Here is a 17635-nt window from a genome sequence, read left to right as displayed (position 1 = left end):
CAGCCATGATCTTATTGAATGGCAGAGCAAGCATGAAAGGCCAATTGGCCTACTCTTAATTCTTATGTTTGTATGTACACATGGTACTGTGCATGGTACTGGGATCACTGACAGTGAATATCTGTCCTTGTTTTTCAACACATATACATCACCTAAACACACTGGCAAGATTGAAGTTGTGGTGCCTGCTCACTGTTGAGTGTTCAGGAAGTCTTGCAGCACTGCGCCACCATTTTGTGCTGTTCAACAAAGTGATGTTGCAAGCAGCTGAATGACTTTTCATTTAACTTCTTGTACAACTTGTGGTCTTTGCAGTGATGAAAGTTTTGGCCAACACCTGGAAGAAACCTTTTTGCCCAGGAATATTTTCTTCTTCGTGGGGGAACAGTCTCAGTGAATAATCAGCACCTCAGTAATTTTTTTTTCACAAGTGGTCAGATCTTCATTTGAGAATCTGGACGATGAATGTCAGTGAGATTCAACCTGGGCCTGGTTCTCACTAGCTGGTGTTACTGGATAATAACATCTGACTGATTTTCACCTCCCTAGCCTAGCAGCTTTCCATAGCTCAGCAACAGATTACTTGATCCATGTCAATAGCTGCTTTGCCCTCATGTAATGATCTTTACAAGTAGGGTTGTAATAAAATATGCTAATTCAATAAAAAGTATTTTGTATTTGATGTGACAGTCATGGGCATTTGTCTATAACAACCCTCCTCCTCGGTTGAGGTTTTTGTGGGTAATATTGTGGTGGAATGAGAATCTATGTACAGCTGCTATGTATTGTTGGATTTCCCCACTTCCCATATACACCTTCGTGATCCTCATTCAACACAATAGATACATTTGGATCATACTGAACCATTTCATACTGAATCGCAAAATTTGGTTTGTCAGTTATTATTCGTGGGGGGGGCACAGTGGTTCACACAACTGCCTCACGGCACCAGGGACCCGGGTTCAATTCCCGGCTTGGGTCACTGTCTGTGCAGAGTTTGCACGTTCTCCCTGTGACTCCGTGGGTTTCCCCCCACAGTCCAAAAGACGTGCTGGTTGGGTGCATTGGCCATGCTAAATTCTCCCTCAGTGTACCCAAACAGGTGCCGGAGTATGGCAACCAGGGGATTTTCATAGTAACTTTGTTGCAGTGTTAATGTGTAAGCCTACTCGTGACACGAATAAATAACTTTCAAAACTTGTAAATTTTTAGCTTTACATCCTCTACATGCTGGGACATGAAAACCCATTACAGCTAGTAACAATTTCAAGGCAAAATGTATCATTGTTTAAGAATGAAAAATGTTTATGGCAAAGTATTTTGAGTAAGCTAAAATCATTCAAGTGGGCATTTCTATTAAGTGAACTTTATTGTTTTGCATGGAATGAATTATACCAATATCAAACCTGAAACTGTGGGAAATGTATGTGGTGCAACTTTGAGGTTATGTAGATCCTCCTTATATGAGACTCCTAAAACCTGACTTGTCATAATTTGAGATTCTTATGTGTGCTCACTGCCAAACAAAGAATGGAAAATATTTCTTAATTTTGTGTGAAGTTGATTGTTGGTTAACCTTGTGCCCTCACCAGACTCATCTTTCATCCAGTTGTTATGTCTTCCATTATGTAATTTATTTTATTTTATTTCTTCCTCTTTCAATCTTTACTTCCTTAATTCCTGCCCACAGCTGCTTCTTTCTTTACTCATTTACACCGTCTGGTTGAGAATGTGTAAACCAAAATGTGCAAAAGCAGAGTGAGTTGGCAAGTTTTATCTAAACCCAGTCAGCCTGTTGAACCACGGTCCTCAACTCAGGATGCGCCCTTATAAAAATTTTGGTTGCTAAGCCTGCTTCATGCAACATGCACATATTGGGAACATTGTGCAGAAAGTGCTGGAAAATCTCAGCAGGTTTGACAGCAGCTGTGAAGAGTGAGAACTCCCAGCCACCTGACGAAGGAACAAGCTGTCCCGAAAGCTTGCGGCTTTTACTACAAATGAACCTGTTTGGACTTTAAGCTGGTGTTGTGGGATTTCTTTCTGTTTTACCCCAGTCCAACACCAGCATCTCCACATCAAGAGAGAGATCATCCAGACTCGAAACGTTGGCTCTATTCTCTCTCCACAGATGCTGTCAGAGCTGCTGAGATTTTCCAGCATTTTCTGTTCTTGTTTCAGATTCCAGCATCCGCGGTAATTTGCCTTTGTCTTAAGAACATTGTGTATTGAAGTTGGAGGAAACCATACTTTGAGCATGACACAATTTTATGCCACAATTCGGAGTTGTTTTACATTGCACATTAAATGTTGCTAACGTGCTTGGGTCACTCCAGTGCACAGTATAACAGGAATTCCAGCCAAAAAGCCAACTGGATTGCCTAAGGAACCGAAAAGTGAATAAAAGGTTTTTGTGAAAGGAAAAAGGTTAATCGTGGGAGGGGGAAAGGAAGGCATGATGTTAGAATACCAAGTTCCAAAGAAATTCTGAGTTGGCTGGTGTATGTGGGTTATACATTGATGTACTCTGTGTATTTTGTCAAGTAAGCAATCAATTAACTTTTAAACATGTTCTTGTATAGAAACAAAAAGCTGCTGAGACTCTTTGGCCATTTTCTTGTGTAATGTAATTTTATAGAAGCAATTTGGGAGGTTTAAGACGTTCCGCAATATTGTAGTAATGTTTTCAATTCTGCTCTTAATTTGATTGAATTCATTGACTTAATCCAGTTTGGTTTGCTCTAATAGAATTGCTTTTAAGGCTTACAATGCAAGTAGAAAAAAAATCTTTATAAAGCCTGTGTCCTTTTATATAAAAATGATCTTTTCAAAAAATGTTCAATTGAAATGGTTTCTGTTTTAGAAAAAAATCACAATGAAATTGCTTAACGACAGCTATCAACTTTTGTTAACTGCCGTGATCTCAGATTACATTCCACATTCTAACATTGAGAAGGTAAAGAGACTGATATCACACAAGGTAAGTTTCCAGTATCAGCTGGTGCATTTCAGAGGATGAGTAAATCAGAGAGCGCTACCCGGTAGCCAGGTTCAGGTAGTTTGCAAGCCTCCAACCCTTTTACAAAGATCAGGATGACACAATTAAAAGCACTTAGACTGATGAAGTAAAGTATTCAGGAAGATTCAATTACCTTCTTGACCACCGCAAACAAAACTCCAGTCAAATTATTGACATAGACGGGGCAACCCCAGCACGTTTTGATGCTCGACTCACTCAATAATCCTGAAGATTGCTTACCAATCCCAGTGGGGTGGTAAAATGGTCACCCCATCAAGTGGGAAGTTGATGGCCTCATGGTGTCATCACTAGACTATTAATCTAAAAACTCAGCTAATGTCCTGGGGACCCAGGTTCAATTCCTGCCTTGCAGATGGTGGAATTTGAATTCAATAAGAAAGAATCTGAAATTAAGAATGTACTGAAAAGCATGAAACCATTGTCGATTTTCAGTAAAATCCATCTGGTTCACTAATGTTCTTTAGGGAAGGAAATCTGCCGTTCTTACCTGGCCTGGCCTACAAAGCCATAGTAATGTGGTTGACACTCAACTGCCTTCCAAGGATCTCAAAATTATTAAAGTAAACTATTTTGAACTGCATCACTTGTGTAACCCATTGCCATGAGTGAAGGGAACCACTGATGGTATCCTTATTTCCATCCAGACTGTGAGAATGTCTTGGAATGGATCTTTTCAAGCTCTGACTGGAAGCCAGTGTCCAGTGGCATACCACAGGGATCTGTGCTGTGGACCCTATTATTCATAATTTATATAAACGACACAGGTAACTATGTAGGATTAGTAAGTTTGTGGATGACACAAAGATTGGCTAGGTGATCACCAATGAAGCAGGGTGTCTTGGTCTACAAGATGATATACATCGAATGGTCAAATGGGCGGATAAGTGGCAGATGGAATTTAACCCCGAAGAGTATGAGGTGATGCACTTCAGAAGGAATAATTTGACAAGGAAGTATTCAATGAATGGCATGGCACGAAGAAATTCTGAGGAACGAAGGGACCTTGGCACGAGTGTCCATAGATCTCTGAAGGCAGAAGGGTACGTTAGTAGGGTGGTGACAAAGGCACATTGAACACTTGTCTTTATTAATCGAGGCATAGATCACAAAATTGTCGTTATGTTGGAGTTGTACAGAACTTTGATGAGGCCACAGCAAGAACAGTGAACAATCTGAAACTATGAGCAGTTCTGGTCACCACATCATAGGAAGGATGTGGTTGCACTGGAGGGGTTGCAGAGAAGATTCATCAGGATGTTGCCTGGCTTGAAACATTTAAGTTATGACGAGAGGTTGCATAGGTTTGGGTTGTTTTCGTTAGAGCAGAAAAGACTGAGGGATGACCTGATTAAGGTGTACAAGAATATGAGGTAAATGTACCAAATAGGGAATAACTCTTCCCCTCAGTTGAAGAGTCAGTCACTCGGTGACATAGGTCAAGGTGAGGGGCAGGAGGCTTAGGGAGGGTATGAGGATAAACCTTTTTACCCAGAGGCTGGTGATGGTCTGGAATGCGCTGCCTGGAAGGGTGGTGGAGGTGGGTTGTATCATATCCTTTAAAATTACTTAGATGAGCATATCATAACATTCAGGGCTATGGGTCAAGTGCTGGTAAATGGGATTAGGTAAGAAGTCAGGTGTTTCTCACATGTTGGTACAGACCCGATGGGCTGAGGAGCCTCTTCTGTGCTATATGATTCTGTAATTCAAAGCAAGTACATTCCTCATAGTTAGCTATCACTCCAGGTGTATTGAAATCAAAAGATCTGACCTCGGAAACTGTCATAATGTCACTGCAAGAAATGACAATAACAGAACCTTAGCACCAGGACCCAGTAATTTCTTTATTCTGGGGGATATGTCAACTGTAGGGTTCACTGTGGCTGTCCACTTTGATGTAGATTCTCTCCCTTTGTGCCTCTTCTTCTCACTGCTGGGTGATGCTGTACTCTGGCTCTCTTTTGTTCCTCATTGTCCTCAGGAACCTATTATTGCTTGCCTCAGTAGAAACCAGCCCATACCTGACAGGCCGATTGGCCTCTTTCTGTGTTGTAACCATTCTGTGAAAGTACCATTTTTGTAGAATCAGCACAGTGGTGTTTTTGCAATTGGCATCAGTTTTCTCCAAACACATCTTTCTCCTTTGGGGAATGGGATGGCACAGTGGTTAGCACTGCTGCCTCACAGTGCCAGGGACCTGGGTTCAATTCCAGCTTCGGGTCACTGTCTGTGTGGAGCTTGCGTGTTCTCCCCGTGCCTGCATGGGTTTCCTCCGGGTGATCTGGTTTTCTCCCACAGTCCAAAGACATGAGGGTTAAACTAAATTAACCCTTAATGTCAGGGGATTAGCAGGTTAAATATGTGGGGTTACAGGAATAGGGCCCAGGTGGTCGGTGCAGACTCTGTTGGCCTCCTTCTGCACTGTAGGGATTCTGAGTCTTTGTGATAACTATACATTTTGCAGCTCTGCCCAAACATTCTGACGCTGATTAACAACGTCAGGATATTGTGGCTGAATACTGATGTTTTCTCCTGATGAGAATTTAAACTTTCACTTGAGTTACTACATGCTCAGTGACCTTAAAATATCCAGAAATTAAACAAAATGAAGCATGTTGGTTTCACACCAACGAACTTCACCAAATTCCACTGTTACTCCTTCGTGGTTTGTCATCCGGTGCTGTATGAGCTGCAATCTTCACTAGATGAACGTTGGGAAGAATGTCACTATTGTCTTCAGCCCTGTCATGAATATTAAACTGTCACTGTGGTTTCCACCTTCCCACATTTAATGGACAACGAGCTACAGAATTGTCATAGAGTCACAGTGCAGGATTTTATGGCCTTGCTCATCCCGAAACTGCAAAATCGCATCCGAGGTCATCGGATCTTTACATTGTCCGTCCCTTGCTCGCTCCAATTCCTGTGGTGGAGGAAGTGATGAAATTCAGGCCATAGTCTTATAGCACAGAAAGAGGCCCTTCCTTCAGCCAGTGGATGCTGCATTGAATTCCATGGTCACTCATTCGTACCAACAAGCTCAAGAACAGATTCTTCCTGTTGTTGCCATCACACATTGAGTTGATCTTTCGCTATATCCTACAAAGCATAGAAAGCATTCTTTACAGATATATCTCAGCTTGGTATAGCTCCTGCTCTGTCCAAGACCCCAAAAAAACTACAAAGAGCTGTGAACATAGCTCAGTCCATCATAAACCAGAGTCCCATTTCTTGACTCTGTCTACACTTCCTGCTGCCTCGCCAGCCAGCCAGACATTCTCTCTTCCTCTTCTGTAGGGACAAAGAAAAGTCTGAGATCACGTACCAACCGACTCAAGAATAGCTTCTTCCCTGCTGCCAGCAGACATTAGAATCATATTAAGTTGATCTTTCTCTACACCCTAGCTATGACTGTAACACTGCATTCTGCACTTTCTCCTTGTCTAAGTACGGTATGCTTGTATAGCATGCAAGGAACAGTACTTTTCACGGTAAACTAATACACGTGACAGTAAAATCAAATCAAAAAGCCAATCGGTAATTGTAACACTACATATTGCACCCTATCCTTTCCTTATCCCCTCTGTACTCTATGAATGGCATGCATTGTTTGTATAGCGCAAGAAACAATACTTTTCACTGTATCCTAATTCATGTGATAAGGATAAATCAAATCAATTCGATAGCCCAAACTCTACCTGTTTTCAATTTCTATCTGTGTCATTTTACTCGGTGAGTGGGGGAGGGGGCGTGTTGCAGTTTAGAATTTGTGCAGACGTTGCAAGGATTAATTTTGTATTTAAACAAGCCTGTTGGTATGATTATTGCAAGTTGGACCTCTGCTGTTTCTATGCCTCAGAGTTATTTTTTGAAACTCTTACCCTGCTTCATTTGATTTACTGTATTTGGAATTCTGTTGTTAAAAATCTCTTACTCCATCGTCCAAATACTGTATAAGCCTTTAAATGGCTTGTAACGTTTCCTGGCACTTTGCTATAGTTGATGCAATTGCCAATAAAATTGAGAGTTCTCGACTCCAATTCTCTTGCTATGACAGCATTCCCAATTTCCTTTGATAGATTGGGATAACGTAACATTCTTCCATCCTGCCAGCTGGATTAGGTGGCAAAATGATTGCGTCATTTCCAAGGCTGTGGTTGGATCTGTCGACGGAATCTAATCTCCTTGTGGCTCTACTGGATCATCTTGCTTTTGTAAAGATCCTTAAAACCTTCCTCTTCAACCAAGATTTTGGCCATCTTTCCTATTACCACCTACTGGGGCTTTGTGTCGTATTTTGTTTGATAAGGCTTCTGTGGGATTCCTTTACTGCCGCTGGGTCAAAATCCTGGAGCTCCCTCCCTAAGGGCACTGTGGGTGTACCTACACCTTGGGGACAGCAGTGATTCAATAAGGCAGCACACCACCACCTTCTGAAGGGCAACTAGGAATGGGCAAAATAAATGCTGGCCTAGCTGGCAAAGCCCACATCCCGTGAATCAATTAAAAAAAAATCAAAGGTCAACATGATTTAAAACTAGCAAAGGTTGAACCTTTTAAACCAGAGTTTGTAGCATTTGGTTATTTGGGCTTTTTCACTAAAGGACAAGCGTGGTGGCACAGTGGTTAGCACTGCTGAGCCATAGCGCCAGGGACCTGGGTTCAGATCCGGCCTTGGGTCACTGTCTGTGTGGAGCTTGCATGTTCTCCCTGTGGATGTTTTAAAGTTTATTTATTAGTGTCACAAGTGCATATTTGATCTGATTTATTATTGTCATGGGTATTAGAATACAGTGGAAAGTGTTGTTTCTTGCGCGCTACACAAAGCATACCGTTCATACAGAAGAAAATGAGAGTGCAGCATATAGTGTTACAGTCATAACTAAGGTGTAGAGGAAGATCAACTTAATGCAAGGTAGGTCTATTCAAAAACCTGATGGCAGCAGGTAAGCTTTTCTTGAGTCATTCAATGTGGGTTTCCTCTTGAGTGCTCCGGATTCCTCCCACACTCCAAAGATGTGCGGGATAGGTGGATTAGCCGTGCTAAATTGCCCTTAGCGTAGGGGGATTAGCAGGGTAAATACATAGGGTTATGGGGATAGACCTGGGTGGGAATGTTGTTAGTGCCGACTTGGTGGGCCAAATGGCCTCTTTCTGCACTGTGGGGATTCTATGATTCTAGGTAGTAAAATGCTAGGACCACATGATGTAAGGTAGATGTGAACTCATCAATAGCATATCAATATGCCCCCTGCTAGGGAGAGTCCTGCCAGTCCGCTACATGAGAATGCATACAGATAATAATGAAATGAAGAGAGCACCATCTGCTGGTTCATCAGTGAACACACTCGACAACCTCAAGCAACTGTTTAAAATGGAAACATCCTTGACCACACGGTATTAGCTTTTTTTTTAATTCAACCGTGGGACATGAGCATTGCTGGCTGGCCAGCATTTATGCCTACCTCTAGTTGCCCTTGAAAAGGTGGTGGTGAGCTGCCTTCTTGAAATGCCACAGTCTATGGGCTGTGGGTTTACCCACAATGATGTGGCGATGCTGGCGTTGGACCCAGAGCGGAGAAGCTACAACATCTTCTCCGGAGCCTTCAACGTATCATTGATGAAGTCGAACATCTCACCAAGGCCAACCCCACATCCCCACTTACTGCCTTCAAACAACTGCACAACCTCAAACAGACCATTGCCTGCAGTAAACTACCCAGCCTTCAGGAGAACAGTGACCACAACACCACACAACCCTGTCACAGCAACCTCTGCAAGACATGCTGGCTCATTGACTTGGATGCTGGATCATCGACACGGATGCTATCATCTCACGTGAGAACACCATCCACCAGGTACAAGGTACATACTCTTGCAACTCAGCCAACGTTGTCTACCTGATATGCTGCAGGAAAGGATGTCCTGTGGCATGGTATATTGGGGAGACCATGCAAATGATTGCTGATGATCACACATTGTTCAGCACCATTCCTGACTCTTCAGATACTGAAGCAGTCCATGTTCAGATGCAATAAGATCTGATAATATCCAGGCCTGGGCTGACAAATAGAAAATAACATTCACGCCATACAAATGTCAGGCAATGACCAATACCAATAAGAGACACTCTAAACACCATCCCTTGACATTCAATGGTGTAACAATCACTGAATTTCCCTACTGTCAACATCTTTGGGGTTACCATTGACCAGAAACTCAACTGAACTCACTACTTAAACACAGTGGCTGCAAGAGTAGGTCAGAGGCGAGGAATACTGCGGCGAGTAACTCACCTCCTGACTCCCCAGGCCTGTCCATCATCTACAAGGCACAAGTCAGGGGTGTGATGGAATACTCCCCACTTGCCTGGGTGGGTGCAGCTCCAACAGTGCTCAAGAAGCTTGACATCATCCAGGACGAAGTAGCCCACTTGATTGGCACCACATCCACAAACATTCAATCCTTCAGGTACCGACACTCAGTAGCAGCAGTGTGTACTAACTACAAGATGCGCTGCAGCAATTCACCAAAGATCCTCAGACAGCACCTTCCAAACCCATGACCACTTCCATCTAGAAGACAAGGGCAGCAGATCCATGGGAACACCACCGGCTGCAAGTTCCCCTCCAAGCCACTCACCATCCTGACTTGGAAACATGTTATCGTTCCTTTGCAGTTGCTGGGTCAAACTCCCTAACAGCATTGTGGGTCAACCTTCAGCATGTGGACTGCAGCGATTCAAGAAGGTAGCTCACCACCACCTTCTCGAGGGCAACTAGAGATGGGCAATAAATACAGGCCAGCCAGTGACGCCCATGTCCCACGAGTGAATTAAAAAAAAAGGGCAATGGAGCTGGTTCAACATGTCCAGTGTCAAGTACTATTGGCTTTTTTGCAAAAGATGAAGAAAAGCCAGGATGGTCTGCTCAGAGAGGAAAGCACTGTTCTTGTGATAATGCTGATTGCATTGGATCAGTTTGATACAAGAGTGGCACATTGTGCATCTGCTTGGGTCTTAGACTTAAACAAGGCTATCAAGTGAGAGCCTTACCCTCTGTTGATTAGAATCTAGCATGGCCAAAGCATCTAACCAGCATGTCTTTCGGACTGTGGGAGAAAACTGGAGCAAACCCACACTGACACAGGGAGAACATGCAGACTCTGTACAGACAGTGACCCAAGCTGGAAGTTGAACCTGGGTCCCTGGCGCTATGAGGCAGCAATGCTGACCATCATGCCACCCAGTATTACAGTCATAGCTAGGGTGTTGAGAAAGATCAACTTAATATGAGGTCGGTCCATTCAAAAGTCTGATGGCAGCTTCGAACAAACTGTTCTTGAGTTGGTTGTTATGTGATCTCAGACTTTTGTATCTTTCTTCTGACAGAGGAAGGTGGAAGAGAGAATGTCCAGAGTGTGTGGGGTTCTTGATTATGCTGGCTGTTCTTCCAAGATGGCGGAAAGTGTAGACAGAGTCAATGGATGGGAGGCTGGTTTGTGTGATGGATTGGGCTACATTCACAACCTTTTGTAGTTTTTTGTGATCTTGGGCAGAGCAGGAGCCATACCAAGCTGTGATACAACCAGAAAAGATGCTTTTTATGATCATGCAGCAGTGGATGACCTGGTTCAGAAAAACACTTATTATTCAGTAAAACTCACCTGGAATCATGTCAGAGACACTTGAATGTCCACATCATTACTTTGGTTTTCGAGGTGATCTAACAATCTGAGGTGAATTAATGTTCAGCAGCTTCTGGTGGTAATTAAATAAGGAACTATTTAACAATAGATCATTCAACACTTAGGTGCTTGTGTCTGTGGAGTTTGCGATAGCCTCTGCTGAGATTTTCCAGCATTTTCTGTTTTTGCTCACAATAGCCTCTATTGGCCCAGGTTAGTGAAGAGATCCACATGACAATAATAAATGAGCTTAACATTTGCCACATAAAATACTTAAACATGACGAGATATAATTCTTAACTGCTAACCTATATCTATTAGTTCCAAAGCAAGCAATATTCCAGTTACAGACTTAAAATCCTCTTCATCAATTAAAATCAATTAGCAAACACAGGGGAATTTCACAGTAACTTCATTGCAGTGTTAATGCGACAATAAGTATAAAAATTTAAACAGATTTACATTTCTTTTACTTGTTAACAGTCCAAGAACATTTTAACACATCTGGAGAGGGATCTTTTATCTGACACTCAGACAGAAGCCTCCAGAGAGGGAGAAAATACCTCCTGCTCTTTTCAGACCCAAGCAGAATCTAACTTTTTTCCCTTTAAACATAACTGATCTCAATAGCACATCACTCTTCCTCTTGTCAATCAACCTAATTAAACCCTACACTGAAATCATAAGTGAAAAAATTAAAACAAACAAAAATGCATTAGTTCAGACTGAAACAAACACTTCATTTTCTGGGATCAATTATTTTTCTGCATTGTCAGCAGGTGGGCTACCCAGAGCAGACATCTTAGCACTGTTTAAACAGAACTGGCTCTTAAACATGCCCTTCTGAATGATATAACTACATTTCTTAAAGGCACAGTATCGTCACAGGTACACCCAAAGTGCTGTTAGGGAGAGATTCTAGGATTTCAAATCACTTTTCATTAATTCTACACAAAAATGTATGGAATGTGCGTAGGTGGTATCTGCATAGATAGTGGAGTGGCTGGGAAACAGAAGATGAAGAGTGGGTTTGGGTGGAGGGGAGGAGAGTGAGGTGAGTGAATGAGTTTTGATTTGTTAGGACTTATTTGCCTGCATGAATGTATCTGCTGCATCTTCTAATTAAATAAGGGATTCAGCCATTGGCACACGGGTGCATCACCTAAGTTGGCTAATATCACCAAGTTTGGGTGGCACGGTGGAACAGTAGTTAGCACTGCTGCCTCACAGCAGCAGGGATCTGGGTTTGATTCCTGGCTTGGGTCGCTGTCTGTGTGGAGTCTGCACATTCTCCTTGTGTCTCTGTGGGCTTCCGCCAGGTGCTCCAGTTTCCTCCTGCATATCGAAAGACATGTTGGTTAGCTACATTGGCCATGCTAAATTCTCCCTCAGTGTACAGGGAGGGAAGTTCAGGGAGGGAAGTTCAGAAGTGATGTTAGGGGTAAGTTTTTCACTCAGAGGGTGGTGAGTGAATGGAATCGGCTGCCGTCAGTGGTGGTGGAGGCGAACTCGCTGGGGTCTTTTAAAAGACTTCTGGATGAGTATATGGGGTTTAATGGGATTGGGGGTTATAGATAGGTCTATAGATTGGTAGGTGTTGATGTGATCGGCGCAACTCGTGGGCCGAAGGGCCTGTTTGTGCTGTAGTGTTCTATGTACCCGAACGGGCGCCGGAGTGTGGTGACTAGGGGATTTTCACAGTAACTTCAATGCATTGTTAATGTGAGCCGACTTGTGACAATAATGAATAAACTTAAACTGCGAGACAGGTTGACCAATCTGCAGGTTGTGGGGATGCAGAAGGTGCAGTTTCCATAGTATGCCAAGAGGTGGCGCTCTTCCCGGGCTTGACTGCGCCTGCGCGGATATAGCGCAATGACTGATGGGAGTCCAAGATGGCGGCGCCCATCTGACAGTCAGAGCCGGAGCCGGAGCTGATCTGTGGATTTTGGCGCGGATTCGCTCAGGGATTAAAATCCCGGCTTTGGAGACTGAGCAGCGCATGCTCCCAGAGTCAGTGCAGTTGGAAGTTTCACTTCTTATTTTAACAGGTCCGTCTGACTCTGCAATCAGCAAGAGTACAACAAAACCGTTAAATCCGCAACCCGCGCGCGCCCCCGCCTCTGCTTCCCCCCGCGCGCGCCCCCGCCTCTGCTTCCCCCCGCCTCCCCTCCCCCCCGCGCGCGCCCCCGCCTCCCCTCCCCCTCGCGCGCGCCCCCGCCTCCCCTCCCCCCGCGCGCGCGCCCCGCCTCCCCTTCCCCCCCGCGCGCGCCCCGCCTCCCCTTCCCCCCCGCGCGCGCCCCCGCCTCCCCTTCCCGCGCGCGCCCAGCCTCCCTATTGCCCCCCCAGAACCTCTCGTCCACGCCCCCCCCCCCCCGCACTCTCCTTGGTGTGTCCCCCCCCCAGCTCCCGCGAGCCCCCCCCCGCCCCCATCACCCCTCCCTCGCGCCCCCCCCCGCCCCCATCACCCCTCCCTCGCGCCCCCCCCGCCCCCATCACCCCTCCCTCGCGCCCCCCCCGCCCCCATCACCCCTCCCTCGCGCCCCCCCGCCCCCATCACCCCTCCCTCGCGCCCCCCCGCCCCCATCACCCCTCCCTCGCGCCCCCCCCGCCCCCATCACCCCTCCCTCGCGCCCCCCCCGCCCCCATCACCCCTCCCTCGCGCCCCCCCCGCCCCCATCACCCCTCCCTCGCGCCCCCCCCGCCCCCATCACCCCTCCCTCGCGCCCCCCCCGCCCCCATCACCCCTCCCTCGCGCCCCCCCCCGCCCCCATCACCCCTCCCTCGCGCCCCCCCGCCCCCATCACCCCTCCCTCGCGCCCCCCCGCCCCCATCACCCCTCCCTCGCGCCCCCCCGCCCCCATCACCCCTCCCTCGCGCCCCCCCGCCCCCATCACCCCTCCCTCGCGCCCCCCCCGCCCCCATCACCCCTCCCTCGCGCCCCCCCCGCCCCCATCACCCCTCCCTCGCGCCCCCCCCGCCCCCATCACCCCTCCCTCGCGCCCCCCACTTATCCTTCCCTCACTCTCCCCAACCACCACCTCCCTCATACCCCCCATTGATCCCTCCCACACTCCCCCTCACTGCCCCCTCCCCCACTCCCCCCCTCCCCCACTCCCCCCCTCCCCCACTCCCTCACTCCCCCACTCCCTCTGAGCCTTCTCCCTTGCCCACCTCCACCACCCCCGGTTCTCGCACCCCCAAAACTCAGCTTTCCTGCTCTTCTCGTGCCTGCTCTTCCCTCTCCCTCCATACCCTCCTCCCTCAGCTGAGCTGATTTGATATCTGCGGGGAGCATACTTTGAATTGTAGCTTTTCTCCAAGCAGAAATAATGCTGATATCTGGAACCCATGTCGAACGTCTATGAAGAGAGGGTAACGATGATTGCAGCAGGGGAAATGCAGGAGTTTGTTCCTTTTGGCCGAGACCACTGCAGGCGCCACCCTAATGCCACCAACCTTCAGCTTCGCCAGCTGCAGCCTGCCTCAGAACTGTGGTCCTCCGATGGCGATGCAGGGTTGGTGGGATCACTGCGGGAAGTTACGATCCATGAAAAACAGAAGGTACCTGATTGGAAGCCTTGTTATAATAATGAGCTGTCTCTAAAATGAAAGCAAAACATCTTGGATGGCATGGTGGTGTAGTGGTTACCAGTGCTGCCTCTCAATGCCAGGGACCCAGGTTCAATTCCGGCCTTGGGTCAATGCCAGTGCGGAGTTTACGCATTCTCCCCATGTCTGCTTGGGTTTCTCTGGGTGCTCCAGTTTTCACTGTCAGTTCAAATATGTGCGGGTTGTTTGATTTGCCATGGTAAATTGTCCCTTACTGTTGGGGGGGCCAGCAGGATAATTACGTGGGATTATGGGGATAGGGCCTGGGTGGGATTGTTGTCAGTGCAGACTTGATGGGCTGAATGGCCTCCTGCCCTGTAGGGATTCTATGATCTTCCCCTGAAGGGAACAATGTAAGGGCGTGATTTTGAATCGATAGACGGCAGTAGTGAAGTCAGAGTGAGATTTGTGCATACAGGTTTTAGGATTATTGCAAGGATATCGGAAAAAGAGATTTGTGACAGAAAGACTGTTTATATCTGGGAGGCACAGTGGTTTGCACTGCTGTCTCACAGCGCCAGGGACCCAGGTTCGATTCCCAGCTTGGGTCATTGTCTGTGTGCAGCCTGCATGTTCTTCCTGTGTCTGCGTGGGTTTTCTCCAGGTTCTCCAGCTTGCTCCCACAGTCCAAAAGATGGACTGTTAGGTGCATTGGCTGTGCTAAATTCTCCCTCAGTGTACCCGAACAGGTGCCAGAGTGTGGCGACTAGGGGATTTTCAGAGTAACTTCATTTTAGTGTTCATGTAAATCTGCTTGTGACACTAATTAAATAAATTTTAAATGAAAAAAATGAACTTTATATAGCATCGTTCGCAACCTCAATGTTCCCAAGCACATTCTGGCCAATGCAGTCCCATTGCCATGTCGCAATAGCAGCAGCCAGCTGGTGCACGGCAAGATTTCATAATAACGCCCGGGGAAAGATGGCTATTTGAGTGACATTGGTTGAAGAATAAGTATAGACTCGAACATCAGAGAGAAATCTCCTGCTCTTCTAAATTGGGGGATCTTTTGTGTGCACATGGGACCTTAGACGGTTCAGCACTCGCTCAGTGCTTTGCTGAGAGCACCCTGTTGATTCTATGCACGATTCTCTGGACTTCAACTCACAATTCTCTGACTCTGAAGCAGGTGTATGACCATGGCTGAGTGCATTGAGGTTTCAATGCAACTAGGATGATCCTAGGGAGGAACTTTGGAAAACTTTGATACTTTGGCTGGAGCAGTGAAATCCGAAGGAAGGATTCCAAATTTTGAAAAATACCACAAAGTTGACCGCATATAAAGGGAATAGGGCCTGGGTGGGATTGCTGTGGGTGCAGACTCAATGGGCTGAATGGCCTCCTTCTGCTCTATAGGGATTCTATATCCTCCTCGTACTTCTCTCGTTTATCTAGCCGGATGAGAATGTGCAGGTCTGGTTTGTTCTTATCTATCCAATTAAAGCCAGACAACCATCCGTGAAGACTTCTATTCCTGACCCTGCACGATTACCTTTGATTTGATTTATTATTGTCACATGTATTAGTATATAGTGAAAAGCATTGTGTCTTGTGCGCGACACAGACAAAGCATATCATTCATAGAGAAGGAAGGGAGAGAGTGCAGAATATAGTGTTACAGTCAGAGGTAGGGTGTAGGGAAAGATCAACTTAATGCAAGGTAAATCCATTCAGAAGTCTGATTGCAGCAGGAAAGAATCTGTTCTTGAATCTGGATACATGACCTCAGACTCTTCTCGATGGAAGATGATGGAAAAGAGCATGTCTGGGGTGCATGGGGTCTTTAAGACCTTTAAGAACATGACTTGCCCATATAGATTCAACTAACAGCAATGGGTTTATTGAAGAGCCGCACTTTGCACTGCGCAGAGTACAAACTGAAAGTAAAACAGTAGTTTCTGCAAGCACCCTAATATATCACCATCAAATCATGTCATCAGCTCTTCAAGCAGTCTGCAATCCTTTTAAATGTATGGCAGCCATCATCTTATTGAATGGTGGAGCAGACAATAATGGACTGAGTGGCCTACTTCAGCTCCTTCCGATTTCCTTTAATCCTATGTCTGCCGTAGTGTTCTGCTTGTTGCACTTCGATATTTTAGTTGCTCCATCATCGGCAGCCTTTAGCCTATTCTAGATCTAGAATTCCCTCCTAAAGCCTTTCTCCCCTCCTTTGAGATGATCCCGAAAACCGATCTCTGACCAAGCTTTTGGTTTTCTATCGAGATGTCTCTCACCCATTGACTCTGTCTACACTTCCTGCTGCCTTGGCAAAGCAGCCAGCATAATCAAGGACATTACGCACCCCGGACATTCTCTCTTCCACCTTCTTCCTTCGGGAAAAAGATACAAAAGTCTGAGATCAAGTGCCAACCGACTCAAGAACAACTTCTTCCTTGCTGCCGTCAGACTTTTGAATGGACCAAGCTTGCATTAAGTTGATCTTTCTCTATATCCTCTCTTTCCTTCTCCACTATGTACTCTATAAATAATACATTTTACCAAAAGAGTTATGAATAGACCCACCTTATGTTAAGTTCTTTCTCTACACCCTAACTATGACTGTAACACTACATCCTGTACCCTCTCCTCTCCTCCTCTATGAATGGTATGCTTTGTCTGTATAGCGCACAAGAAACAATACTTTTCACTGTATACTGATATACGTTACAATAAATCAAATTATTATTTATATTTAAAAATCTCCTGAAGTCTTAATTGTGTAAAATCAAATAACTGTAATCCATAGCCTTACCAGTTGCTTTACAAATGCTGAAAGGGGAAATTGTCTTTTACTGTGGGTTTGATTCTCTGAAGACTGTTGCATTTTATCTCATTACAGGAAAGTTGGCGTCTAAGGAAAGGCTCTTGTGATATTGGCGAAGAGCTGGACTATGATGAGGAGCTGTATGTGACTGGAAACATGGTTATCTGGAGCAGAGGGAGTAAAAGCCATGCTTCTTCAGTTTATAAGGCCTTCACAGTGGACAGCCCTGTTCTGCAGGCAAGGCAATGATTTACTGCATATTCACTAACCCCAGCTAACATAACCTTACATTGAAATGTGTGATTTCTTTTTGGTCACATTGGAAAAGATCCCATCGCTGTGTATTGTCAGTTGCAAGCTAGGTAATGTCCATTTGTAGATTTGAAATGCTGGAGGAAACTGTTCCGTTGGTATCTCTTTGCAGAAATAGGATTGTGCAAAAGGCATTCTCTTTAGGCTCATTTTCCTGAAATGTTCTTGCCTTAAAATGTGCATACTACTGCTGAAGGTATGCAGTTTGAGTTTAC

The 17635-nt window shown here is 45.7% G+C and overlaps 1 protein-coding gene across 1 annotated transcript in view; it reads left to right on the top strand.

The window, feature by feature from the left end:
• The first annotated feature begins 12650 nt into the window (after window positions 1-12650).
• The window catches only part of anapc1 (anaphase promoting complex subunit 1), a 220669-nt gene continuing 215684 nt past the window's right edge, over window positions 12651-17635 (top strand). The window contains exons 1-3 of the mRNA XM_080192942.1: window positions 12651-12777; window positions 14054-14290; window positions 17184-17345. Coding sequence (XP_080049068.1) covers window positions 14078-14290; window positions 17184-17345 — 375 coding nt within the window. The 5' untranslated portion in view covers window positions 12651-12777; window positions 14054-14077. The remainder of the gene's footprint in view (window positions 12778-14053; window positions 14291-17183; window positions 17346-17635) is intronic.

This window comes from Carcharhinus amblyrhynchos, chromosome 7, assembly GCF_965287045.1.
Source record: "Carcharhinus amblyrhynchos chromosome 7, sCarAmb.v2.hapA, whole genome shotgun sequence".
NCBI lineage: Eukaryota > Metazoa > Chordata > Chondrichthyes > Carcharhiniformes > Carcharhinidae > Carcharhinus > Carcharhinus amblyrhynchos.
The sequence above is the reverse complement of the archived record's forward strand: the minus strand, read 5'-3'. Positions and strand labels throughout refer to the sequence as shown.